This window comes from Bos grunniens, chromosome 10, assembly GCF_055505025.1.
Source record: "Bos grunniens cultivar Pamir isolate PY7600 chromosome 10, Bosgru_T2T1.0, whole genome shotgun sequence".
In the NCBI taxonomy this organism is placed as follows: Eukaryota; Metazoa; Chordata; class Mammalia; order Artiodactyla; family Bovidae; genus Bos; species Bos grunniens.
Window position 1 is genome coordinate 80,430,961 of NC_141174.1, and position 27,542 is coordinate 80,458,502.

Below are 27,542 nucleotides of genomic sequence, written 5' to 3' on the forward strand. Positions count from 1 at the left end.
CTGGAACCTCAGACCTTTTTCTCTTGGCTGGTCCGCAGTTGGTGACCCAGGCTCTGGGCTTGCCCCCTGTCCTAAGCCTTACAAAGCAGGCAGAGGAAGGTGTGCCTCACCTTTGGTAAGGCCATGCCTAGAACACTCAGCTCCCTGGAATGCATGGATCAGCCCAGGCCTGTGTTGTCCCAGGCTGAGCCATACGGGAAGCAAGAGTTGAGGGGACTGAAAGGACGAACAATTACAGACCTAAGGCCTAGGGGAGCCCTGATGTATAATGCCCAAACCCCTTTGGATACTAGATTGGATTTCTACACAAAGAGGTCCAAAGGCAGGCCACAGGGTAAGAATGGTGAGCTGAGGAGGCTTCTTTAGTACTTACGCTTCTCAGGATAACAACCCCCCCACCCAACCCCACCCCACCCCCAGAAGAAGGGCAGCATGTGCTACTGTCACACTGCCATCTGGTGGAAAGACAAGATCTGTCCCCAGGTAGAGCCAGAGCTGGAGAGTCTGTCCAATGGGCACGTATGTTTAGAGATAATTAAGATAAAGACAGAGGTGGAGACCACAGGGCATGAAGACCATGGGAGTATAAAGCAGATACAGACAGGGTGTGTGTCTTGTCTGTTTTTCTTCCAAAAGATCTGATTTTTTTTAAATTAAGGAAAGAAAACACAATGACATTACAAATATTTTATATCCCAAGAACCATTTGTGGTGTTGGCTCAGAAGTTAACATCAGACAGACACACTAACAGACTGAGACCACACACATATGGGCAGCAGCCGCCACAACAGTGGGACATGCCTTTTGTACAAAGTTTATATATATATATTTATATTTATGTACATAGACACAGAGTATAAAATCCAGTGACAAGGGCTCATGTGTGTCCAGCGAGGGGACAAGAGTGGCTTTAACAGCTGGGCTGAGCCCAGTCTCCAGAGGCCCAGGGAAGTGGTGGAGAGAAGCAGTCTCCCCTCCATACTCCCACCCTGGGCCAAAGGAAAAGACAACTACACAAAGCTGGATGGTACCAGAAAGGTACCCTATCTTTCATTAAATTCCTGAATGCCCCAAAGACATCCAAAATGGCTGGCAGATTATTCCCGCACCTCCCAGCAAGATCCTGAGCCCACAGAAGCAGTTCTGGCCCCAAGGTGAGGTCTAAGGCAGGCTTCCCAACGCACACGTCCGCACTACCTTCCAGGGCCCTGTAGCAGCACGGTTCAACCCCTCACACTCCAAAGTCCTCACAAACCAGAGGTTTCAGGGGATTTCTGTGACAGATTGCAGGATAAAGGTACAGAAGGAGAGCAGTTAGTTTCTTCAGTTAATGCCCTATGGCCTTCCCAAAGGGGTAGGAATCGAAGAATCAGTAAGAGGTGGTTGGGAAGGACAATGAAGGTCATCCCAGGAGATGATGAACACAGAGAAACAGATGTTCAATGCAAATGAAGATGCTGTTCTCTTCGATCAGCAGCTTTGATCAGCAGAGTCTATTCCCACCAGGGCTGTGGTGGGTAGGAGCCCTTCTTGGTGTCTAAGGGGGGCCCCAGTTCCCCCACCGTCAGTGTTCATGCCCTCAGAATGGCTTGGTCCACAAAACGGAGAGAAGGGGCCATGGAAGGGTAGATGTGGAGCAGGGAGTGGCAGGACCCAGAGGCACAGGGAGGCAGTGGACCGAGCCACTAATTTACCTGTGGCAAGGAGAAGATGTAAATAGGAAGCTGAAAGAAAGAAAATAACTATAAACACCGATGCGAGTTGGGCCTTGTGACTCACATGGTTTGGGGGGTAAAGAGGCTGGAAAGCTGGAAGCACTGGGAGGCGATTGCCTGGGAGGCGAGGTTCAGGGCCGGACTCAGAGCTGGAACAGAGAGGCACGGAGAGTTAGCAGAGTATTCCTGCCTTCCAGGCCTAACCCTTCTCTCCCTTCCCCAAGTTCAAGTCTACCAGTCAGGGCCGCTGGGTTCAGGGCGCCCAGGGGAACTGCTCCATTCAATTGCAGGGCAGCAGCTTGAGCAGCAGCAGCTTGGGCCACAGCAGCAGCAGCAACAGTGGTGGTTGGCAGCTGGATTCCAGAGCCTCAGAGGGAAAGAAGAGATGGGGTTAAGTCCTAACCCCCAATGTAAAACTCAACCCCACGTTCTTCACTCCACAAAGAAACCTACCTTCTGCCAACTTGGCCATGAGCTGCAAATGTCCAGCCGCTGATCCCAGGTCTAGCTCCTGGTCTCCATCAGGAAAAGTGATATCTGTGCCACCATCCGGTCGCTCGGTCACGTGGCCAATCCTCATAGGTCGACCAGCAAGCTCAAAGCCATTCAACTGTTCCAAGGCCCGTCGGGCACACTCTGAGTCAGAGAACTACAAGAAATCCAGGCCGTATCAGGTACCTCCTGGCCACAGACATGCTCTCAAAGCCCCACGAACACTCCCTAGTCCTAATGTCCCAAGAAAATCGCATGCTTACTGTGGCTCAAACTTTTCTTTCCCAAGGAATGTCACCTAGGATCCCATCCTCCCAAATGGTTCTCTGAAAAGAACCCTTTCCAGCTGACTCAAGGGCCATCACTTTTCAATCTTCCAGCTCCACTAAGAACCTAACAGTGTGTTATCTGTAGGGAACCTCGCCTGACTGGCTGTTTCACAAATTGGTATGTATCAGATGGAAGTAATACAGGCTGAGATCCAAGGCTCCTGAGTTTCACTTCAGCCCTCAGGACTAGTAAGTTTCAGTCCTTAGTCAAGAACTAGGAAAGGCACAGCCTCAAGAGAGGGCACACAGCCTGGTACTGAAAGCAAGATTGCATTCCCACTCCCACCCCACCTCTCTGGCCTACTGGCCATAGGGCCTCTAACTCTCTAGTCCCTTTCAGCAGCAGCCTGACATAATGAGGATTCCTAATCTGCTGTTTATGTGTCAAGGGTGTTGACCTAAAAGGCAGTAACACAAGGGAAGAAAGATGCCAGAGGAACCTTTCTGAATCTGAGTCACGTGTGGAGCTAAAAAAGGTACTTGCCACCGTGAACCTCACAGCTGACTTTATTTACTCTGGTATTACCTGCCCTAGGGCCTGGCACGTGGTAATGACAGTTCCTAGGCAGGTGGTGTATGTAGGTGGCTTGCTTTTACTGGATACTTCTGTGATGAGCAATTCCCATGGTAGAACATAACCTACCTCCCCTCTGCCCTGCAGGCAACTGTGGGGGTGTAGGCTGCCTGGATTGAGCCCAGAACATAGCAGCTTCTATCAGACTTTGTGGCTGGCAACCAGTCCTCAGCCTGGAGTCACATGGAAGAACCAGTTATGGGAGACAATTTTGTTGGAGTGTCAGGAAGAGGTGAGACTTGCCCACTATTAGGTGGCCTCACTATTTTCCCTACGATAGTATTTAAATATGAAAGTATTTTTCAGTGGAGAAACTGCTTCAATCAGGGTAGCAACAGAAGGAAGTACATAACTTCTTATTCCCACCTCATCATGAAAATATACCAAATCTATAACACACATCTACAATAAAGCCCATACCTGACCTCCCTCATCCCCCAACCTCAGCTGCCGCCTGGAATTATTACTATTACCCAAAGAGCAAGTTGTAGCACCAGGGAGGCTGGTTGAACTCCTGGACACCCCATACCAGTGCCACTGACAGAGTGTGGGAGCAAAGCCAAGATCTCAAGCAATGCATTCATCTCAAGGGGCAGAAGGCTAGTCCAAGCTTCAGGCAGCAGGGTTTATGGGTCATTAAGACCGTTCCTATGGGAGGAGGATGAAGCTGAGCTACAAAATCAGACAAGTGGACAAACCTAAACTAAAATTACAAGTTAAAGACTAGAGACTCACCGTAATAAAACCATAACCTTTGGAGCGGCCTGTTTCTGAGTCCTTCATCAAGACAATATTATCAATCTGCAAAATAAAGAGAAATAACAATCTTCTGGCTAAGCCACACCTTTGCTCTTTCCTACCCAGACTTTTTTTCGGCTGTGCTATGCATAGCATGCGTCACATAGGACCTTAGTTTCTCCACCAGGGATGGAATCTGTGATCTGTGCCCTGTGCAGTGGAAGCACAGAGTCTTAGCAACTGAGCCACCAGGAAAGTCCCCTATTTAAGATTGTTCTAAACACCTCTATCTTTCTAACCAACCTATTATGTCTCTCCAAATCATTTTAAAAAGAGAAACAAAAGCCATTTCTTTCTAAAACACTTTTGCTGACTCATCTTACTTAATCTGGACCCCACTATTTGATTTCACAGTGCCTAATTTATCTCCTGAGCAGTAAGAATACAGAGATGGAGCCAACTTTCCCAGGAGGGACCCACATGGCCCTTATGAAACATGCAATGGGTTAACCATGATCAGACAGATGAGGAGGTACACTCACCCTCCCCACTTTTCCCAACTCCCTTCAGAGGTTCCCCTCTCTTTCTACTCACTTTGCCAAAGGGCTCCAAGATGCCCCGGAGCATGTCCTCGGTGATATTGCAGTGTAGGGAGCCCACATAAAGGCGCACTGGTCCACCATTGCCCTTCTGCAGATTATTGGCCATGGCTGCCAGGCGGTTTTTCTCAGCCTGTGGAAGGAGGAAATGATAGGTTACGCTCACACCTACCACATTCAACTCCATCTTCTCAAGTCCATTTCTCAGGCTGCTCACCTGTGAGGCCTGTACAATGATAGGCACTCCTAGCAACCGCTGCCCAGTCAGCCCAATGGCCAGCGGCACAGACTGTATCTCACAGAATTCTACATAGGCAATGCCTTTAGACCGACGTGAGTTCCGATCTGAGATGATACGGACATCTCGAACCTATCCAGGGCAGAACGGAAATCCTGAGTTGGGCATAAAGGGGGATGGATAGAAGACAGGCTACCCCAAGCTAACTAAGAGGGAGAAGAGGGTTACCTTGCCAACAGCAGAGAAAAAGTCCTCCAGGTCTCGAGGCCGAATGCGGGCAGCTAACTGCATGCAGAACACCGTGCGGGCGTCCCGCTCCTCCGGACTCAGGTTGTCAACGGGCTCCCTGCAGAGCACAACTGCTGAGACCTTCCCTCCCAATACTTGGTCATCTTTCTTCAGCTGCCCTCAAGATCTACACATTCCTATGGTTTGCCTCAAACCACTTTTTATTCATAATTCACAGTCCCTAAAAGAGTGCTCATTATCAACTCACCTGACTGGGCTCTTCTCTCTGAAATGAGGACTCTTACTGTGTCCATACCTACGCCTACAGAACAGAGAACAACAAAACTGAAAACCACCTCTATTCACATTGGCCCAGTGCTGAGTCTTCCACCACGAGAAAAAAGATTACAGCATCTCATCACACATGCAAGTTCTGAGTTATCACCCCTCCAGTAACTGGGTCTCCTGCCCATCCCAACAACAGGACACAGGCACCCTTAGGCAGGGACCACGGTGCACTTGGTTTTACCCAGAATACAAAGGTGATCTTATTAGCAGAAGGTGATACCCAGCGGCAAGCGGTGGACTCCTGTAGTGCACACGATCCTCACGACGCCAGTCTCGACTTCGTGACTCACTACTATGTCGACGATCCCAGCTACGGCTGCGGTGGCGACGCTGCCGATCTCGACTTCGGCTCCGACTATTTTTCCGCCTGTGACGATCCCGGTCTCGACTACGACTATGGATAAAAAAGAATATTAAGTTCCTTAAAAAACCAACCAACCTCCTCTGGCCTTTCATATATAGCTTTCCCTGGTATCTTTCCATTTATAACTCTCAAAACCCAAGTGTCCCCAGAATGACTGACCTGCGTTTTCTCTCCCTGCTTTTACTATGGCTCCGACTCCTCTTCTTCCTGTGAGAGAGTATCAACTCTTATTACAGAGGTTTCATTCTCTCTCCCAAGGAAAGCCAATGACAGTGAGGCTAGGGTGAAACAAAAACCAGCAAAAGACCAAAATCTAGAAGACAGTATGGCAGGCGTTCACGACAATGGTATGACATCAGTTTACAAACAGCCCTGAACACTGTCAGGTATATGAAATGGCCATTTCCCCTCCATGGAACAGAACAGTATCTGGTGTTTTCAAATCAGAGATCCTCTTGTTATTTTATTCAAATGAAATACATCAAAACTAGACTGATCCACAAGTCTACACTGGAAGATCATTACACCAAATCACCATTATTCCCATGACCCAGTGGAGCCATTACTAAAGTAGAAAGTCTTATGAACAACCACCTCTCTGTTCCAGCTGTTTCTATAATGGACAAAGCTGTTTTCCCTCCCCAAGCGGCCAACCCACTTTCCCCATGCCACACTTACTTGCTTGCCTCCCCACTTGTGCCGTTCCCATTGGCGGCACTGGTCCCATCAGTGACACTGCTCCCATCGGTACCACAGCTACTGGTGTCAATGCTGCTGGTGCTGTTGGTCGTGTTGCTGGGACTGTCCTTTTTAGCCTCTTTCCTTTGCTGCCCATCCTAAGGGGTTCACCAGGAAAATGACACAAGGCATCAGGTGGCAGACACACAAATTCCATTGGGCAAGGAAAGAACAAAAGTGGACAAGGAAGAAAGCTCATGAAATTAAAACTCTCAATTATCTTAACAGTTTCTGAGCACGTAGATCTCCTAACAAAGAGAGTAAGAGAAGGATGGAAACTACCCAAAAAGAAGAGATGAGATTTTAATGTCAAACGTTAGTTATCCCACATGTGTTCGTTCCACTAACACCTATTTCCCAGGAGAGTGATAAATGAGTTACGTCTGAGATGTAGCAACTTTCTTCTGTGTCACTGACAGCTGTGAGCAAAGGGTTCCCATCCCAACTTTATGTTGCCCCCTCACCCCCAATTTTCGGGGCCCTTTCTGCAAGTATGGCCTTTGAGTACTGGTCTCTAGCAGTGACTACTGAAAGATTATACCTTTCATGAATAGCCACTGTACATAATAAATGAACAGGGAAAGAAAATTCCTAAAACATTGAAACTGATGAGCCACAACTGCTTTTTCTTACTAACCCAATTCCAAGAGTGAGCTAGGGAATATTACCTCCTCTTTTTTATAGGGAGCCTCCAGCATGGCCTCAATCACTATATCAAAGTCATCGGATGCCATTGTAGCAGATCTGGGGAAGATATCGATACATAAGAACCTCATTTATATTTTTTCTCCCCTTCCAGCACCCCACATTCCCTCCCCCTTTGAAGAAACAGACATCAGAATATACAGTTTTGTTTCTCGAACTCCAAAGCAAACATCTTACCAGCTGTTGTTTACCCTACATTTATTTTTGCATCTTGCAGATCTGAACTAGTTCTGCTTTGTGGCTTATAAAAGGTCAGGGTCTAGAAGAAAATCAGATGTCTAGGGAGAGACAAAATATAATATGGTCCTTCCTTTTCCTGTTAAAAGAAAATGCAGGTACTCATACTTACTATTTATAGTGGGCACTTGGCCTCCATTCTACTATTCAAAATTCTGAATAAATAATTGCTTTAAACTTAAATTGGCACATATTCCATTAAAAAGGTAAGACTACAAGAATAAAAATTAAAAGCAAGACAAAGTAATACCAGAATAATGCAGATTTGTCCTAAGCTTTTCCCCACATCCCTGACCCAAACACACAAAAATGAGGGGATTCATCATTAAGCATCTTCTGTACAACACCAACTAGAGTTTGGGTACTTCAAAAAGACTGTGATTAAGATGGCTTAACCAGTCCCACTCTGAAGCATTTCTGTCTAGACACATACAGTAGGACTTCTTGCCTACCCCAAGCTTTCATATTTAGCAATGGTCTTTCTCAAGTCTGTCACAGGTCTGTCAAATAATAAAAACAGAAGACACCAAACGAAATCAACAGGATAAATTATTCAAAGATTACTGCTCCAAAATTATCAAAATATGTAACAGATAAATCTCAAAATAATTACACTGAAAGAGGTTATCAAAAAAAAGTACATACTGTATGATGTACATTTACATAAAATTTTAGAAAATGCAAACTAACCTGTAGTGACAGAAAGCAGGTCAGTGGTTACCTAGGGATAGGAACAGGTGCGGAGGGGCCAGGATGAAAAGAGTATAAAAGAACATTTTGGAATTTGAGGGGGGCGATGGTTTCATGGGTGTTAGTACATAACAAAACCCACCAAAATGTACACCTTAACATGTACAGTTTTATTCTACGTCACTGATATCTTAATAAAACTGAAAAAAAAACCTAATCTGAAGAATTTCTATGCAGAGAGGCTAATTATAATTAAAGACTTTCCATATACACAAGATATGTAAAACCAGCTTTTTAAAGCAGCTAATGCATCATCCAATCATGCTGTCTTGACTGGAGACAGAGTCCACAGCCTATTTTGATGATTTAATAAAAGTAATCATATTTATCATTTGTAGTACCTGACATTTCTGGGCACTATGCTAAACATGTTACAAAGATAAGATTCTTGGAAGCAGCCAACATTAAACTTAGTTGGACCCAAATTTAAGGCTTAAAATGGAAACCAAACCAAAATCAAATAGGTGTCTAAAAACCAGTGAACTCAATCTCTTACATTTATTTAGAAATCAATGGTAACATATGCTACAGGCAATACTGGATCTAATGCACAGATGAAAAAATGGAGGTTCTGTGAACAGCCCAAAGTCACAAAGCTCAAATGGAGGAGCTGATCCTTGATCAGAAGTCTTCTGACTCTAATGTTCAGGTTACCACTCTCTCTTGTGGTTTGTAACTTAGACTTAAAAGGAAATTTCTTAAAAAAAAAAAAAAGTACACAGCATGCCAAGATGTCTATTTTTAAATATACACTCATCTGGAGAATTAATGTCCTTATAGGTATATGAAAAGAATCAGTCTCATTAGTCACATCTTATTGTGTGGCTTATAGAGATAACCAGTTCGCAATAGTATATGCTTCAAAAAAAAAAAAAAAAAACACACATACAGTATATGCTTCAAAATATTAGGAACCAGGCTGATTTTAATATATGCTATCTGACCTATGGTGGGGGAAAAAATGGTTCTATAAGTAAGTTTTTGATCTACAAACTGTTCAGTCATTTGACTGCCAAGTCTATACAAATTTTCTAAGTGTCATAACACTCCTCTTCGTTTTTTATAGCCTGCCTTTCTAGTTTCAAGAACTGCTCTTTGTTGAGTGCTAGTACTGTGCAAGGATAACTTAAGATATGCAACAACTTTCACATAAGTTGACAAAGGAACCCCTACGTGTGGAATAAAGTTTTCAGACCTAAGAAACAAATGAATGGATATATTTAGAAACACACATATATAAAACACTAGCACACTTTAAAACTTGGAATCTTGCTGGGTTTAGTCTATCTTTCTGCTGCTGCTGCTGCTGCTAAATCGCTTCTGTAGTGTCCGACTCTGTGCGACCCCATAGACGGCAGCCCACCAGGCTCCCCCGTCCCTGGGATTCTCCAGGAAAGAACACTAGAGTGGGCTGCCATAAAGTCCCAAACACTTGTGCGCTTTCAGGTCCGGAGTTTTCGAACTCTTTACGTTCTAACTTATGGGTCAAAATCCATTCAATACCATACCTTAAAACATTATACTGCTTTCTTCCAACCCTGCTCCAAAAATTGCATTAGGGACCCACCATCATGATATTGCATGGACCTTGTCACAGCACAGACTAGACCCAAGGCAGCTCTTAGGCCCCAAGGCAGCCGGGCCACAGGAGAGCGAAAATAATAGTCCCAATCAGACAGAATTCATTCACCAAACGCTGGAGTCCCAGGGGTGAGGGGCAGCGCCACCTCCTGGGTCTGGTCACTGAGCTGGGCACAAATATCTCCAAACTGAAGACAGCTTAATTAAGAACAAGAACAGTGAGAAAGACAAAAACATTCCCTTGTGTAACAAACCAACGCCACGCTTCGAAAAACGGTCCTACAAGTAAGTAACTGGCAGCATCTCTGTGAGGGCCAGCGTCCCGATGCTAAAACCTCCTATGTGGCCCCCCGTATGCTCCTCTACCACCACGGAGTATGTGGGCAGAGCCGCCAACATAGTGAACCTAAGTCTTCCACATACGGAAGACTGAGGAAGAAAGCTCAATTCCCTCATCTCTCTCTGGCGCCACTAGGGGGTTGAAAACGGATCCCACGAGCTCCCTCCACAGTGTGGGACACCCTGAACGTCAGGGCTACGGGGACCAAGAGACCAGTCATTCGAATCCTTGAAACATCTTCATCGCTAAAGGATACAGCCACGAGGGTGCCGATTCCTAAAATCGTGCCAGTGACTAGTTAGGCAGCGAACAGTTCCAGGTCAAAATAAGCAAAAACTTTTTTTTTTTAATTTTCTTTTATTTTAAAAGTTTGCCTGACTCTGCTCCGGACTCCATTTTCTGCCTGTGACGTCAAGGGGAGGGGCCGCGCGGCAACGTCACGCATAGGTGACGTTGCGGGGGGAACCCGGTTTCGAGGTTTCTTACCAGTTCCGGGTCCCCGCAGCGGGGGTCCCGGTTCCCCCTGTTCCTTTGGGTGTGGCGGGGTACACGAAACACCGCTATCTTCCAGAGACTCGGCAGTAAAAGCAGCACTAGAGCCGGAGCCGCTCCTCTTCCCGCAAAATGGCGGCAGCCCCACTGTCTTCCAGAACCTTCCCCAATCTGCGCAGGCGCCGAGACATTCGGCCGCTGGAATTTATCTCACTGGTTTCGCGGCAACAGTCCAAAGTACAGATTTTCATTGGCTAAAATCCTAAGTGTGGGTGGAGCCAAACTCAAAGGTCTCTTAGCAACAGTGAAGTTCCCATTGATTGGTTAACCTTGACGAGACTCAAAGAAAGCAGAAATGTCCTTAGGTACCCGCCTATTGCTCTCATTGGTTTCACGATTTGCGGAAGGCGGGGAAAGCGGTGAGGGAACTGAGACAGAACCCTCCTTTCCAGCTCCCAGCACAGTGGTAGTCTGGGCCAACACCGCGAGGTAATGAGGTGCAGTTGAGGTCCTTGCCCATCCTTACTGATTTGCCAAGGAGCTCAAGTCGGGCTTATCCAGAACAGCATTGTGGAGAGCAACTGCAGTTACTTCCCTAGGGGAGGGGTGTTGAGCTCCACATCCCCCGTTCCCAACCGCTGCCTCCTGCCCTCAGTGCTTGAACCTCAAGTCTGTGACAGGTTTATCTTCTTCCACATCTCACATACTTTTCAGTTGAAATCAGTGCCCCCTACAGCTCCCACTGCAAGGGTAAACTTCAGGCAGTGTCTCAGGTGACTGGGTGCAGCTGTACTCAGCCGTCTATCTGACGTCCACCCTCACATTCCAGGAGCCTCCAGAACTCCCAGATACTTCAACTGCCTAATATAGCTGCCAAAAACGTAGCTGATTAAAACATGGGAGACGGCCATGAACTCACAGGAACCGTTTGAGTACTGATTTGAATATTAACTTTTTATCATTATACCAATTCCTTTTCTGTAAAAATGTAAATTTGAACTAGATTACCTCTTAGGACTTCAAACTCTAATCCTGTGTTTTTATCCAAACAAAATAAATGGCTTCTTGCTGGAGAAGTGTGGATGACTTCCAGTTAACACTCCCAAGAGGTAACAGAGGAGCTGGTAGTGCAGCAGCTCAGGAAGGTGGAAGGGAAGCTGGCTTCACTCACTACCCCATCTCTCTCCGTGGCAGCAAACTCCATGCCTCCTCCCCAGAAAAGAACCTAATCAGGTCCTAAAGGACAAGACCTCTCTGTAGCTGGTCAGAAAGGCTTGTACCTGGGAGTCCAAGAGTCATCACTAAGCTTCTTAGATAGGAAATAAACCTAGGCCCCTTCAAGTATTGGATAAGAGCATAGATCTGAATATGTGTAAGTAATAGTTGAAGAAGTAGAGGCAGGGGGCAGCAGAGTTGGAGCAGGAAAGACCATAACCTCATTTTATTTGTATTTCCTCCTTACACAAAACCATCAAAATAGGAACAGAGATGGACAGGGAAGAGGGCTGAAAATTTGTTCAATACACATGTTCTCAGAGCTATCCCAGGGAGCCTTTGAGGCTGAATGCCTGTTGGAGTAGCCACAGATCCAACATGAATTCCTCATGCTCAGGCCTGAAGTCTTCACAGATTGGTGGCGTGAGCCCCACAATTCTCCTTTGCCATCTTGACGTAAGGTAGGAAAGCAGACTGAAATGTTCCTCTCTGATGGGCACAGCAAATCAGAGCCCATGGTGTACTGCACCTTCTGTGCTACAGGAACAGAATCTGCAGCTGCTTCCAAGGCTTCCAGACACTTGCAGGCAGGGCTAGAGGCCAATGGTGTAAGAGCGGCCTGTGGGGTTGTGAATAGCAGAGCAGACCGGTGCCGTCACAGCCCACTCATACCACACCTTCTTAGAGTTGCTGCATCGCCAGAAACGCACACAGATGGTCTGGCCTTCACGCACCGTAATGGGCTGCTATAAGAAGAAAGATAGGGAGGTTCAGGGTGGAGCTAATGAATTTTATGTGGCAAGGTACTAAGTTAAGTGTGGAGATAATGATGAAACGTAACATTCCAACCCTCATGAGGTTTGAAATCTATCAGAACAAATAATCAGAACTGAACAATCTGACACTGAACAAATAATCAAAAGTAGGATGAATGCTGTGAACAGGGACAGTACCTATGAAAAGTAATGCTAACCTAGTCTATGAGGTCAGGGAAAATTATCTGACAATAAGAATGTCTAATAAGACCTGGAAGATAAAGTCACCTGGGTCAGAAAATGAGCCAAGAACTTTATAGGCAGAGGACAAAGGTGTGAAAAACCCTGAGGCAGGAAAGAACATGGGGTATTAGAGGAACCAAAAGAAGGTCCAAGGACTGAGCAATGTAAACAAAGGACAGCAGCTGCAAAGGCAGGTGAAAACTAGATCACACCAAGTCTAAGGAAGATTTAAGACTTTATCCTGGGACTTCTCTGGCGGTCCAGTGGTTAAGACTCTGCACTTCCACTGTGTGGAGCGTGGGTTCAATCCCTGGTCAGGGAACTAAGATCCCACATGCTATGTGCCAAAACAAACTTTATCCTAAGGGAACTGGAAAGATATTGAAGGGTTTTAAAAGCAGGAGAGAGAGACAGGATCATATTTGTGCTTTTAAAAGAAGATTCTTGCTCCAGGTACAGAATGGACAGAAGAACAGCCTAAGTAGATGTGGGAAGCCAGGTGGAAGGCCACTGCAAATATCCCAACATCTACAACTGCACGTGAGAGCAGCAGAACAAGGGTCACAGCCAAGCGTTATCCTGGGAGGAGGAAAGGGGCAAAACATCAATGCCATAAGTTACTTTTTAACCCAAGGAGCCTTAAGGTGAAACCTACCTTAATGGGGAAGAGGATGGGAAACCATGAAAACATCCCAGGAGAGTGAGTCTCTGGACGGATACCTAAGTGGACAAAATAATGATAAAAATTGAGAATAACTGATTGCTGTACACCTGAAACTAACACAACATTGTTTTAACTATATTCCAATAAAAATTAACAACAACAACAACAAAACAAGGTCTCCGTGACACTGTTTTTTGCCTAGGTTGAGGACAGTCTCATCTGTAAACATGGAAACAAGTCATCAAAGATCTCCATTCACTGATTGCTCAGTTCCTTGTGACTCCAAATGCAACATGTATTAAATACATAAGCTGCCCAGGTAGCATACTCTTAAACCCCCATCCACTGCCCCAGACACTCACTCAGAGTGATGTCCTGATAAAGCACAGTCTCAAAGTAGCCTGCAAAACCATGCAGCACTGTGTTCACCTCCACAGGAAACTCCAAGGTACAGTAGCGATTGTTGTCAATCATAGGATCTGTCAGGGAAGAGCTGTGTGGGTGATGAGGAACCAGAAACCGTAGACAGCTTGGTAAAGCATAAGCAGGAACCAGGAAAGGAAGCCTAGATAAGAGGCCAGATAGACCCAGGAGAGCAAGGGAAGAAACCAGGGAAGTGAGCTCCCCATTCAGTCAGAGGACAGCCATGCAGGAACCCACCTCTGTTAGGATGGCTGAAGGTAAAACAGGGCTGGGGTGCAGACAGCTGGTGGAAATTGTGCAGTCGTACCACATAAGGCATCTCAAACTGGGCCTGTCCCAAAACAGAGAAAATGATATCTGAAGAAGACAGGTGAGCACTACCTAATTCCTCAGGGAATACAGCCCAAGCTCTAACGACACGGACAAACATAAAAACGTAGTTTCACTTCAGTTACTTTCCCACATCCCCAACTCCTTCATCTCTTCATCTCCTCCAGTGGAAGAAAACAGTTATGCTGACAGAGAAAAAGAAAAGCATTAAAGAGAGAAGAGACCGCCAGAAGAGAGTGGCTCTTTACCTCAGGGTCACGGTCCTTTTCCCGACAGGCTCGGACCTCATTGTATAGCTTGGAGGAGGAGATGGGAGCTAGAAAGGAGGTGTACTCCCCAGGAATGCTCACGCCATCATCTGCAGAGCAGAAGGGGCACATTACTTCCCAGCGGATGGAAATGGTGCATCTGTACTGAAGGCCCAGACCTCCCACATCAAAAAAGACCAGGCAGCTCCATGTTGTCACATTCCCAGGCCACCCTGCCCCCTGCTCATGCCCTAAAGCATTCTACTTCCAGGTTAATTTAGAGTCACATAAGAGTAAAACTGGAAGGAACCCAAAGTATTCTAATCTAATGGTCCTTAACTTTCTTTCCTTTGAGCTAGTGATGAAAGCTAAATCCAAGGTACATGTCATGGCAGTTCAGGGAGTCCACAGATCTCAGACTAAGAATCTCTGCTCTGGGGGCTTTCCTGGTGGCTCAGTGGTAAAGAGTCCATCTGCCAATGCAGAAGACATGGGTTCGATCCCTGATCTGGAAAGATCCCACATGCAGAGGAGGAACTAAGCCTATGTACCACAACTACTGAGCCCACGCGCCCCAGAGCCTGTGCACTGCAGCAGGAGAAGCCACTGCAATGAGAAGCCCATGCATGGCAACTAGAGAGTAGCCCCCGCTCTCCCCGACTAGAGAAAAGTCCATGCAGCAACGGAGACCCAGCACAGCCATAAATGACTAAATAAATATTTTTTAAGTTTCTGCTCTGGTCCACTCCCCTCATTTTACAGATGTGAACACCCACACCCGAGGTTCAGGGAGATTGCGTCACTTGCTAAGGGCACTGACTCAAGTCAGCCCTGCCTCCCCTAAACTCTGTAACCTCTTCTAAGCTGCTGCCACACCCACCCCTGCCCAACCCAGGAGCCTTCCCAGTTGATAATCCAATCCCCTTATTCAGTACACCCCAGCCTGGAGGCACCTTTTAGGAAGTGCTGGGCTCCATCCAGGCACTCAGGTGACAGTTCATTGTCAGCAAAGGACCCCAGAAGCTCACTGACAATGATATCTGCTTTCTCTGGAGCCACCCACTCCCGCATGTCCGATGAGACTACTGTCACCTGGCTTCCCCATTCTTCAAACTGCCAGTTCTCCAACCTGAAACAGATGAAACGAGTCAGGAGGAGAAAGAAATACTGGCACTGGGGCCAAACTTCCCAGCATCAAGGTTGCCACTCACGTCACCACAGCATTTGGGTTCTTCTCCACAGCGTACAATTTTATCCGCCGGTCAGCCTGCTTGGCGGCCCGCAGGGAAGCATTCACCAGGGGCCCCCGGCCTGCTCCCAGCACCATCAGCACTCTAAGAAACAGAGGGAGCAGTCAAGCTGACTGTCATGTAGAGAGGCAGGCATGCACATCTCTGGGAATCAGGCAGAGAGCACTCACTGGATGTTGGTGTCCTTCTCTTCCTCTGGCACTCGATCTAACAGACATTTATAGATGGCCTGGGGGGCAGGAGGGAAGACCCTGTGGCTGTAATGCCATCTTCACCCAGGTCATCCCAGCCCTTTGCCTGATACTGAGACCCATACTGTACCTGCTGGTACTGAGAGTATTTGATGGGGTCCTTTTCGAACACTTCGTATGTCTGAGATTCCAGGTTATCCATCAGTGGCTGATGAATGAGAGGAAAAAGACAGAGTAAGTTAGCCACTTTTTGGCAAGGACAGTGCACCAGAATACCAAAACCTTCCCACTGTCCCCTGAGCTCCAGTGAGATTTTATGGTACCTGCTCTCAAGATACATTTCCTCCCCCCACCCCCATCCTCTTAGTGGACACCAGACCCACCTGGAGTGGGGACTGCAGGTAATCTTCATAGCCCTTGGCAAAGAGTTCGTAGGCATTGGGTGGAGGTCGGTTCTGGCTCAGGTATTCCAAGTATTGGAGGTAGGAGCAGAACTCCTTCTCTGAGTGGTGGTTGGTGCCTGTGATGATGAACTGTACCTCCAACTGTGAGAATAAGTAAGGCCATCAGACACAGTCCTTGAACCAAGAGGGTATTATTGAAGCTTATGGTCAAAGAGCTTCAGCATAAAATAAGGCCCAGATCACCAAATACCTCTGAATACCAACAAAAGCACCAAGAGCCCTCCTATACCACATAAGCATCACCTGGCACAAGGGACCCCATGAATCATTGCTGGAACTTCTTAGATCAAACTTTCTGCAAAGTTCTCATGATACCCGATTCCTTTTGAAATGTTTCTGGGGCTTCTACTGCTATTTGTTCTTTTGCTCTCAAGGCCCCCAGCTTTGCTGAAATTGCGCTCCAGAAATTAGAGAGGAAGAGTCAGCCCCACAAAGGAAAAAAAAAAAAAAAAAATCCCATCACACATGTGTGAGTAAAACAAGATTAGCTGGAACACCTTTAGAACCCTTCCACTACACACCTTGAGAAGTCGGAAGATCAACCTCTGGTGCATCTTAGAAAGAACAGGAAATCCCTTCTTATTGGTCAGGAAAATGCTAGTGGGGAGAATGGCTGCTTTGATGGGCTCCCCAAGCCAACGATCAATGACATGATTAGATGGGAGGTCAGCACCAATTTCAAGAGCTACAAAAGGGAAAACAAAGACCTGTCGATCACATAGGCCAGAATCTTTGCGTGCTCTTTTGTGCAGGATCTGTCTCCTCCTTAAGCAAGGCAGACTAAAGCATGGAGAAAGTATGCCCCAGCAGCCAAGTATACATGAGACTCCTGATTTTTAGTCACAGGACTTCAGAGAAGGATAACCTATCCCAGGATCTTTGTGGACTTACCCACTGCAATCCTCTTGCTGTAATCACATAAGGTCCGGAAGTTGTGCCACCTGTGCAGAGTCAAAACACAGAAGTTAGTTGCTCAGTCGTGTTCAACTCTTTGTGACCCCATGGAGTGTAGCCCTCCAGGCTCCTCTGTCCATGGAATTTTCCAGACATGAATACTAGAGTGGTTTGCCAGTTCCTTCTCCAGGGGATCTTCCTGACCTAGGGATTGAACCCAGGTCTCCAGCATTGCAGGCAGACCATTTACTGTCTGAGCCACCAGGGAAGCCCATCAAATACATATGGCCCACCAATCACCACACCTCAGGGAGACCTTCCTACAGGTTCCACTCTGTACTTCCCTCCACCCCAGGTACAGCCGCAAAAGGAAACATACCACATCCATGTCTTCTCCTCTCCACTGTACTCCTCTGTGTGTGAAGTTGGTGCGTTCTCAATTATATCATCTCTCAGGTCCTCTGGTGCCACCAATGGCACCCGCATCCAGAACTGCACATGAATAATAAATAGGTTCAACACCCTATTTAGAATTGTTTTGAACCCATTAGGTCCAGAAAGCTTCCTTCAATTAAAAAGATCTTGATCCAGATTTCAAGCTAATTCCCTTATATCCTTTTCCCAAGTTGTGATTATATGCTGTCTTTTATCTCTGGAAGTTGCGGGAAATAACTGATATTCTGTACGTTTTATAATACTTTGCTTACCACTCTTATTGTGAGTAGACAGTACTGACATTTCAATTCTCCCAAATGCACCCTTTACTGAATGGCTAGGAACAAGAAGATACTTAGCACAGCCTGACTATCATAATATGCAGCAGGAAAGGAAGCCCTCGCCATACCATGGAGGAGTGGTGGCCAGTGTGGATGTGATTGGTCAAAACTCTCGCCAAGTTTGTGTTATCTTCCTGATTTAGGGGCAGCAGGAAAGCTGGAAGACCCAAATATGCCCCAAAATTCAGCTCCTGTAACATAGCCTGGAATAGAGATTAAAAGGATAAAGTTAAGAGCTAGCAGCTCAAATAGCTTTAATTGCATTATATCAAATTTACTAAGTTACAGAGTGGGGAAAAAGTGCTCTCCCCACCCAGCTTGTTTACAGGTATTTAGAGTCAGTGAAGAGGTCAGTCTTACCGCCTCAGAGTTCCTGCGTATCTTCTCCACTTTTGAGTCTGGACGAATCCATGGAGAAAGCTTTCCCACAATTAGTGTATTCCAGTCTGCACTCCCCCACCCAAGAAAGACAAAGACTAAATAAGGTTCAGCACTTTACTCATACAATTTCTAGTTCTTAACAGGGAATAGAGTTAGAGATGAAAGACAAAGACTTTTTCTATCACAGATACAGGAGAGCCTGACAGAACAGGGAACTAAGGCTTTTAGTAGGCAGGTAAGGAGAGAACACGAGTTATCTATATCCGTGGGGCGAACCAATATATCCAAGTCAAGAAAGGAAGAGGAGGAAGGCACTGATAAAGCATAAGTTGTTACTGCCTCTAATAATTAAGGGGCATGTGGGATGCTCCCTACCCCTTCCTGACAGCAGTAGGTCTGATCGTGTCTGGGGGCCCGGCCGACTCTTAGCAGGTTCCTGAGTGAATTCCCTCTTGAAACGCGGGTGGAACACAGGCATGCAGAGGAAATCAAACCTACAACCGCGACAGACCCAGAATCGTCATGTAAAGACAGCAGCAGTGCCCAGAGATCCAAGTAATTGGACTGGCTCTCTTGATTCTGCACAACCCTTTCAGCTGCCACCAGCGACCCGACTAGACTGCTGAATTCAGCCAACCTTGGGGCATATCACTTCCGCTGTACTGTGCCTCAATTTCTCGCCAGGACACAGCCATGGAAAAGATGAGTTAAGAGAAAAGATGAATATCCACACCACGTGGACTTTCTACTCTGCTGTCACTGGTTTTCCGAGACTGTCACATCCAGATCGGCAGCAGTACTGCCCAAGTATCCCCCCTCAAGGTTTAGCTTTCCTCTCCCTAACCTCCTATTTCTCCCAATTTCATACGGTAATCTCGCTCTCCAGGGCCCGGGAGGTCTCTACGCCCCCTTTTTGAGTTTACCTGATAACTCCTCCGACTTTGGGGTTCAGTAACCACACGCCCCCAATAAGTTTCCCGCCCTCCTCTCAAGCTCCAGGGCCCGAGGCTTCTCATCCCGAAGGACTAAATGGTTTCTCCCGCCCTGGTCTCATCCACTTCGACCCCCTCACCCCTGCCTCTCGGGGATGACTGGTCTGTCCCTCTCGGTCCCCGAGTTCGGACCCCGCATTCAGCTCGCAGAGGTCCAGGCCCTCACCCCTGCTTGGCCACAGCCCCCAGTGTGTCAGCTATTTCGGGGACGCAATTCAGGTCCCTCCCGCTGGACACGCGGCTTCCACCGGCACCACCGACCGCCATCGCCGCCATCTTTTCCCTCGCGCAATCCACGCCGAGATTCCCTGAAGCTAGCAGCCAATCACAAAGCCGGAAAAAAGCCCCCAGAAGGCGGGACGTTTCACCTTAACAACCAGAGCGTCTCCCACGGCTCTGGAGCTGGAGGAGGAGGGGTGGGGAGTGGCTCTTCTCGCCAATCCGCGGGCTGCACAGTGACGTACGTCGAGGCTTCGGAAAAATCACCAATCTCAGGGTCTAGTTCTCGACGAATTTAATCTCCCATAATGCTTCGTGTACTCGTAGAACTCCGTGCAGAGACTACACGGCCCATGAAGCCCTGCAGTATAAGCTTGAAGTGTCATCATTGGGGCCACCAAAATCGTCTCGGGGCCAGTGGCGCAATGGATAACGCGTCTGACTACGGATCAGAAGATTCCAGGTTCGACTCCTGGCTGGCTCGGTGGGACGCGTGCGTTTTTGTTGCATCCCATGCAATACTGTCATAAGCAGTATTTTGAAAGTCTCCCGTTCTTCCCTTTCTAAATTTCCTTATGATCTCCTCTTACCCTCATTTTTAGCTCATAATTTTATTGCTTTCTGCAGCCATTTTATGTCAGCTTTTTCCATTGCCTAATTCAAAGGTGGTTCTTGTGTCTCTACTTAGGTCCTTCAAAATCCTGAGAAAATTAAGGTAATGACTAAACTGGGCTTTGTATGGGCCTTAGTATATTTTAAAATAGATTGTGGCAATTTAGCCACCAATTCCTTTCTATTCTATATTTCAAACAAACAAAAAATAAATAAATATCTAAACACACACTAAGATAGGAAGGAAAAAAAAAAAAAAAAAAAAACTCATGGTGAGGAATTACAGTGGAGAGGAGTTATGAACAGCCTGGCGGAGACCTGAGAGAATCTCAACATTTTCCTTTTGAGAGAATCTCTATATTTTCCTTTGTGAACAGCTGCTACAGGGATGGAAAAGAAGGAAAAGAATGAAGCAAAGAAAGATATAGGGAGGAGAAAGAGAACCTGAAGGCAGGGGCCCAGCGGTGTTGAGGGCCTGGCAGCGAGGATGGATAGAGAACACAATACGAAAGGCCCGAGGCAGGAGATCACTTAGTGACCGACTGACAGGAAGCCTGACATGGGAAGTCTGCGGGTGAAGCCCAAGATTTTGGCCTCTTTGAGTGCTACAGGAAGTGAGAAGCTCTTTTAGGGAGAATCAGGGTTTCGGTTTGGAAATGCTGAATTTGACGCCTAGGGGGCGCTGTGTAACAGAGAGTTGGATGAATAGTGATCCTGAACCAGACAAGATTTGGAAATCGCCAGAAGAGAGGTAGTGACTAGCCACGAGACTGGTTGAGATGACCGTAGCCCGTGGGGGATCAGAGTTCTGAGAAATACGGAATGGGTATGGATAGGATAAGCTATAAGGAGCCCTGGGTGCAATGTATTTAGTGCGTGCCCCCAAAAGATAAAGCTTAGAAAACTAAAGAAATAAGAAAATGCCTATGAAGCTTAAGAATTGGAGGTACTTTTATCCTATCTTCTTCTTATTACTAGACTTTATTTCTTAAAACAGTTTTAGAATTATAGAAATATTGAGCAGGTAGTACAGCACAGCCAGCTCTCTCATGTCTTCCTACAGCTTTCTCTATTTTTGATGACCTTGATAGTTTTGAGGAATACTGGTTAGGTATACTGAAGGACATCTCTCCACTGGAATTTGTCTGATGGGGTCTGATGGGGTTTTTCATTAGACTGGGGTTATGGGTTTGGGGGAGGAAGATCACAGAGGTAAAGTGGCCATTTTCATCACATCATATCAAGAGTACATACCATCAACATAATTTTTGACTGTTAATATTGACCTTTATGACCTGGTAGAACTAGTGTTTATCAGGTTTCTCTACTGAAAAATTACACTCCTCCCCCCCACCCCTTCCATCCTGTACTCTGGAAGGAAGTCACTGTGTGCATTCCACACTTAAGGAGAAGGGAGTTATTCTTTCCCTCCTTTAAGGTGAAGTGTCTCCAGTATTTCTTTGAATTCTTCCCTGAAGATCTTAAGAGTAGGGAGTTGACGGGAAGTGGGTGATTCTCTGCCGACATTAGAAGAAGAAGAAGAGTTGTTGGGAAAGCCTGCTTGTTGTTCTCTGCCCCAGCTGTGCCCAACCAAACTCTATATTCACAGAAGACTTATGAGATGTTCGTCTTCAGAAAAAGTTAATTATCTGGGCTGTGGACCATTTGTGTTCCTAGCATCTTCCTCCTGATGTCAAGCTGGCTGGTGGCTGTTCTGTTGATTGTTAACTAACCCATCCATGGGTGAAAGGGAGAGAGGAAAATCTATGAAATCGTAATGTCAGTTTTGTCATCAGCGAAAATAATTTTCAAAAGGTTTTGTGTGAAAAAGAGCCTAGAATTTCTGACTGACCTTAAAGTAAGTTTAGATTGGCTGAATTTCATTCATCTGAGATGTTTTTGTTTTTTCATTCGAAATGATCTCTACTGTGTGGCAAGCATGATGCCGAACGGTTCCAGGTAATTCCACACCACATTGCTCTCCACCTCTTCTACAACACTTTGCTTTGTCTTAAAGAACAGCACGGACTGTGGGTCTGTCTATATGAGCTACAGAGGAGCAAAAGGGAATGAATGAAAAAGAAATAGAGAACCTTTTAAAGGGCTTGGCCCTAGGCGTAAAGTCAGAGTTAATCAGTTCTGTCTTATCCTCTGCTTCCCTCTCCTCTGCTCTCCATGCTGAACTTTTGGGCTCAGAAGTATGTGAGTCACTGTTACGCTATTGCATGTAGGCCTTTGCTGGAATGAAGATAGGGATTTGGTGGGTGAGAAGTAATGTTGCTTTCTCCAGGAGCCAGTGACTAACAGGTCAGAGCTCTGGAAACATTTCTGGAAGGAAAGGAGTACCCACTTCCAGATAATCCTCCAGCATTCCGCATCTTCAGGCCCAGTCCTTCTACCTGCTCCTGTTTTTCTGTCCTTGTTTAAATACTGCCAGTGAATTGTAAACTCTCCTTTCACTTTCTCTTGGGCTCTCCTCCTCCCTCAACACTGGTCTCCCTCCCCAGGCCCACCTTCACTTACCTCTGTGCCTGCCCAGCCAGCCGCACTCTTCAACCCCAAAATAATGGCCCGTTTGACCCTCCTACTGCTCCAAATTGCTTCTTCACAATCAAGGCTGTCCTCCAGCTATGAAAGTGGCAGAGTTACTGAGGCAAAATAATCTGTGCCAATTTGCATTCTCTTCCTTGTCATCTCTATTATACAGTATTTATCTGTCAAAATGAATAGAAAGTAGAAACTGTTCTGGAACATAGAAAAAGACGGAAAACTACCCAATTGTTTAGGAGGCCAGAATATACCTAATATCAAAACCTGTCAGAAGGAGGACCTTCCAAAAGAGCAAACCTATAGACTTAGCTAACTTAGGAATATAAATGTAAAAATCCTATAATATTTGAGATTAACAATAAATGTCAATAGTATATTAACATAATAATAATATACCAGAAACAGGGTTTATCCCAGGAATTAACACAGGTTAGGTATTAGGAAATTTATTTATATGATAAGTCAAAAGTAAAGCAAACAAGAAAAACATTTGATCATTTGTAATAGTCATCAAAGAGAACATGGCAAGTAATTTCCATTTTCTAAAACATTCTTTTTTTTTTAATTATTTTTATTGATTTATGTATTTGGATGGGCCAGGTCTTGGTTGCCACATGCAGGATCTAGTTTTCTGACTAGGGATTGAACCCCAGCCCTCTGCATTGGGAATGCGGAGTCTTAGCCACTAGACCACCAGGGAAGTCCCTCTAAAACATTCTTAATAGTCTTAATATTCTTTATACATAAACACATATATATGTGTATGAAGTCAACAATTCATGTAAATATAAAATAATACAAGAATGTCTTATCTCATCACCGTGTTATTTAATATTATTCTAAAAAAATCCAATACAATAAGCCTGGAAATTTTCAAAAAGGAGTTATAACTTTTAGAAAGAGAGAGGCAAATTTATCATTGTTTGCAGATGATATGATTGTGTATATAGAAAATCCATAAGAACCAATTCAAAAATGATGAGAATTAATAATGGCATTCAGAGACACCACTTGATACAAGACAAATATAAAACATATCCTAGCCTTCTTATAAACTAAGAATAACCAGTTAAAAGACGTAACTAATAAAAGTATCCCAATAACATGGTAGTTAAGGTCATAGACGGTAGAGCCAGGTGGCAAGAGGTTAAAGCCCTATTTATCCATTTACTAACCATTTGAACTAACTCCTCTGGCCTCAGTTTCTTCATCTACAAAACAAAAATGTAAATTATAGTTATCTTATAAAGCTATGATGAACATTACATTAGTTAATATTGTAAAGCATTTAGAACCTTTCTGCACATAGGAAGCTTTCAATATACATTAGCTATCGTGATTAGTTTCTTACCCATTCACAGAGGTAACAATAATATCACCATAAAATACTTAGCTATAATCTTAGTGGAAAATATGAATAAACTATATACAGAAAACCTAAAATTTTGCTGACAGATATGAAGACTGAAAAAATGGAAAGACAAGCCATGTTCTTAGAAAAAAATGAATCTTATAAAGATGTCAATTCCTAATAGTTTCTCACTTTTTCTACATTTAATCACAATTCTAGTGGAATCTTTTTTTACTTTACTAAATGATTCTACCATTCACTGCTGAGTTTCCCAGGTGGCGCTACTGATAAAGAACCTGCCTGCTAATGGAGTAGATGTGAGAGATGCAGGCTCCATCCTTGGTTTGGCAAGAAGTAGCAACCTACTCCAGTATTCTTGCCTGGAGAATTCCATGGACAGAGGAGCCTGGTAGGCTATAGTCCTCGGGGTCGCAAAGAGTCAAAACACGACTGAAGCGACTTAGCATACAAACATTCATTTGTTGTTGGTTTTTTTTAAAAAAGTAGACAAGAAAGCAAAGAAAAATTTTTATAAAGAGGAGGAAGGAGAGGGAATTTGCTCTTCATTTTTAGTCCATTACTTCAAACCCTTTATGAGACAAGCAATGTATAAATAAATAAAAGGCCACGATGTGCAGTGGGTACAAGAAGAGACAGAATAAAAAGGCTAAACTAATAGTCTAGAAACAGACCAGTTGCTTGTGTATATATGTGTGATAAATATATGAATTCAATTTATGATAATAATAACAGCTAACATTTATTGAGCCCTTATTTTGTGTCAGATTCTATGAAAAGCACTTTACATTTACAAGAACCTGGTGATGTAGGAAATGTTAATCTATGGGTAAAGGAACTAAGTCTTAGAGAGATTAAGTGACTTGTGCCTCTAAGAAGGGGTTTAAATGGGGTACAAACCTAGGTCAACTGACTCAGAGCCTTTAATCTTAACCTTAAGACATACTATCTCTAATTTTCCTTCTAGAAAGCTATCCTAGACAATATTCACAAACTAGATAAAGGACAAAAATGGTATGGACCTAACAGAAGCAGAAGATATTAAGAAGAGATGGCAAGAATACACAGAAGAGCTGTACAGAAAAGATCTTCACGACCCAGATAATCACGATGGTGTGATCACTCACCTAGAGCCAGACATCCTGGAATGTGAAGTCAAGTGGGCCTTAGAAAGCATCACTACGAACAAAGTTAGTGGAGGTGATGGAATTCCAGTTGAGCTATTTCAAATCCTGAAAAATGATGCTGTGAAAGTGCTGCACTCAATATGCCAGCAAATTTGGACAACTCAGCAGTGGCCACAGGACTGGAAAAGGTCAGTTTTCATTCCAGTCCCAAAGAAAGGCAATGCCAAAGAATGCTCAAACTACCGCACAATTGCACTCATCTCACACACTAGTAAAGTAATGCTCAAAATTCTCCAAGCCAGGCTTCAGCAATACTTGAACCGTGAACTTCAGATGTTCAAGCTGGTTTTAGAAAAGGCAGAGGAACCAGAGATCAAATTGCCAACATCTGCTGGATCATGGAAAAAGCAAGAGAGTTCCAGAAAAACATCTATTTCTGCTTTATTGACTATGCCAAAGCCTTTGACTGTGTGGATCACAATGAACTGTGGAAAATTCTGAAAGAGATGGGAATACCAGACCACCTGACCTGCCTCTTGAGAAACCTATATGCAGGTCAGGAAGCAACAATTAGAACTGGACATGGAACAACAGACTGTTTCCAAATAGGAAAAGGAGTACATCAAGGCTGTATATTGTCACCCTGCTTATTTAATTTATATGCAGAGTACATCATGAGAAATGCTGGGCTGGAAGAAGCACAAGCTGGAATCAAGTTTTGCCAGGAGAAATATCAATAACCTCAGATATGCAGATGACACCACCCTTATGGCAGAAAGTGAAGAGGAACTAAAAAGCCTCTTGATGAAAGTGAAAGAGGAGAGTGAAAAAGTTGGCTTAAAGCTCAACATTAAGAAAACGAAGATCATGGCATCTGGTCCCATCACTTCATGGGAAATAGATGAGGAAACAGTGGAAACTGTGTCAGACTTTATTTTTCTGGGCTCCAAAATCACTGCAGATGGTGATGGCAGCCATGAAATTAAAAGACGCTTACTCCTTGAAAGGAAAGTTATGACCAACCTAGATAACACATTGAAAAGCAGAGACATTACTTTGCCAACAAAAGTCCATTTGGTCAAGGCTATGGTTTTTCCAGTGGTCATGTATGGATGTGAGAGTTGAACTGTGATGAAGGCTGAGCGCCAAAGAATTGTTGCTTTGGAACTGTGGTGTTGGAGAAGACTCTTGAGAGTCCCTTGGACTGCAAGGAGATCCAACCAGTCCATTCTGAAGGAGATCAGCCCTGGGTGTTCATTGGAAGGACTGATGCTAAAGCTGAAACTTCAATACTTTGGCCACCTCATGCGAAGAGTTGACTCATTGGAAAAGACTCCGATGCTGGGAGGGATTGGGGGCAGGAGGAGAAGGGGACGACAGAGGATGAGATGGCTGGATGGCATCACCGACTCGATGGACATGAGTCTGAGTGAACTCCAGGAGTTGGTGATGGACAGGGAGGCCTGGCATGCTGTGATTGATGGGGTCACAAAGAGTCCAACACGACTGAGCAACTGAACTGAACTGAACTGAGGACAAAGAGTCATTAAGAGAAATGCTTAGTGTGACATTTTTCTGATTACAAAAAATGTAAAACAAGTTGGATATCTTATAGGAGTATGGTCAAATAAATCATCCATGCAATGAAATCTTAAGCAGCCATTAAAATCAATGTTGTCAGTGAAAATTTAATAATATGGAGAAATGTTCATGATACAGAATAACGTCAGTATGTGCAGAGAAAATGTATTTTCCAGTTTTCTATAGTAAGCATGTTTTTTACTATATGGGAAACATTTTTTTCCAGTATGTATAAAATCTGTGATCTTTCCTTGGTCTTTCTGCTTGTTTCTAGTCTTCTTTCTTTTGAAGACCTATCAAAGGTCTCTCTCCTCTGTAGGACCCTCTAGCTCTCCGATCTTCAGTAGTCAGTCTCACTCATAGCAATACCTTAACAGTCCTCCTCCACACGCTACTATTTTTGGATTTGTTGTTTGTTTTTCATTTTTTTCCAGTTTTATTGAGAAATAATTGACATACCTCACTGTATAAGTTTAAGGCATACAGCATGACGGTTTGATTTACATACATTGTGAAATGATTACCACAGCAGGTTGGGCTAACATCACTTTATATAGATACAGTAAAAAGAAAAGAAACAAGAAAGGAAAAAATGTTTCTCCTTCAGATGAGAACTCTTAGGATTTACTCCCTTAACTTTTCCTGTGGACGGAGGAGCCTGTTAGGCTGCAATCCATGGGGTCGCGAAGAGTCAGACACGACTGAGCAACGTCACTTTCACTTTTCACTTTCATGCATTGGAGAAGGAAATGGCAGCCCACTCCAGTGTTCTTGCCTGGAGAATCCCAG

General features: G+C 44.9%; 2 protein-coding genes, 1 long non-coding RNA gene and 1 other non-coding gene across 21 annotated transcripts; 2 read left to right on the forward strand and 2 right to left on the reverse strand.

The window, feature by feature from the left end:
- Positions 1-672: 672 nt before the first annotated feature.
- Positions 673-11,306, reverse strand: RBM23 (RNA binding motif protein 23). 17 transcript variants are annotated; one of them, XR_015135142.1, is made up of 16 exons: positions 10,464-10,670; positions 7,033-8,027; positions 6,305-6,462; positions 5,786-5,833; positions 5,483-5,656; positions 5,183-5,236; positions 4,915-5,032; positions 4,666-4,818; positions 4,444-4,581; positions 3,847-3,912; positions 3,585-3,759; positions 3,181-3,284; positions 2,170-2,365; positions 1,952-2,083; positions 1,781-1,865; positions 673-1,695 (listed from the first exon to the last, which is right to left on the reverse strand). XR_015135142.1 is itself a non-coding variant. In XM_086322338.1 (15 exons), exons 3-15 carry the CDS (start codon positions 7,096-7,098, stop codon positions 1,692-1,694), a joined length of 1,392 nt encoding a protein of 463 aa, XP_086178464.1. In that variant the 5' UTR covers positions 7,099-7,108; positions 9,565-9,825; positions 10,234-10,650; the 3' UTR covers positions 673-1,691. The 17 variants fall into 17 exon arrangements, 6 of the variants coding, with proteins under 6 accessions (XP_086178464.1, XP_086178463.1, XP_086178460.1 ...); XR_015135139.1 differs by having other exon boundaries at positions 769-1,695; positions 3,585-3,778; XR_015135145.1 differs by having other exon boundaries at positions 769-1,695; positions 3,585-3,778; positions 4,666-4,841.
- Positions 11,307-11,882: 576 nt separating this feature from the next.
- On the reverse strand, positions 11,883-19,589 carry PRMT5 (protein arginine methyltransferase 5). Of its 2 annotated transcripts, none has more exons than XM_086322322.1 (17): positions 19,462-19,589; positions 18,679-18,797; positions 18,283-18,368; positions 17,991-18,125; positions 17,526-17,638; positions 17,144-17,193; positions 16,774-16,937; positions 16,172-16,333; positions 15,919-15,996; positions 15,768-15,826; positions 15,559-15,681; positions 15,301-15,476; positions 14,348-14,457; positions 14,007-14,100; positions 13,709-13,825; positions 13,338-13,402; positions 11,883-12,430 (listed from the first exon to the last, which is right to left on the reverse strand). In XM_086322322.1, exons 1-17 carry the CDS (start codon positions 19,569-19,571, stop codon positions 12,278-12,280), a joined length of 1,914 nt encoding a protein of 637 aa, XP_086178448.1. In that variant the 5' UTR covers positions 19,572-19,589; the 3' UTR covers positions 11,883-12,277. The 2 variants fall into 2 exon arrangements, with proteins under 2 accessions (XP_086178448.1, XP_086178449.1); XM_086322323.1 differs by having other exon boundaries at positions 19,376-19,589.
- On the forward strand, positions 19,531-27,009 carry LOC147365113 (uncharacterized). The gene is made up of 2 exons (XR_015135150.1): positions 19,531-19,977; positions 25,013-27,009. It is a non-coding gene; the product is annotated as an uncharacterized LOC147365113 (long non-coding RNA).
- On the forward strand, positions 19,926-19,998 carry TRNAR-ACG (transfer RNA arginine (anticodon ACG)). Its single transcript has one exon. It is a non-coding gene; the product is annotated as a tRNA-Arg (tRNA).
- Positions 27,010-27,542: the final 533 nt, after the last annotated feature.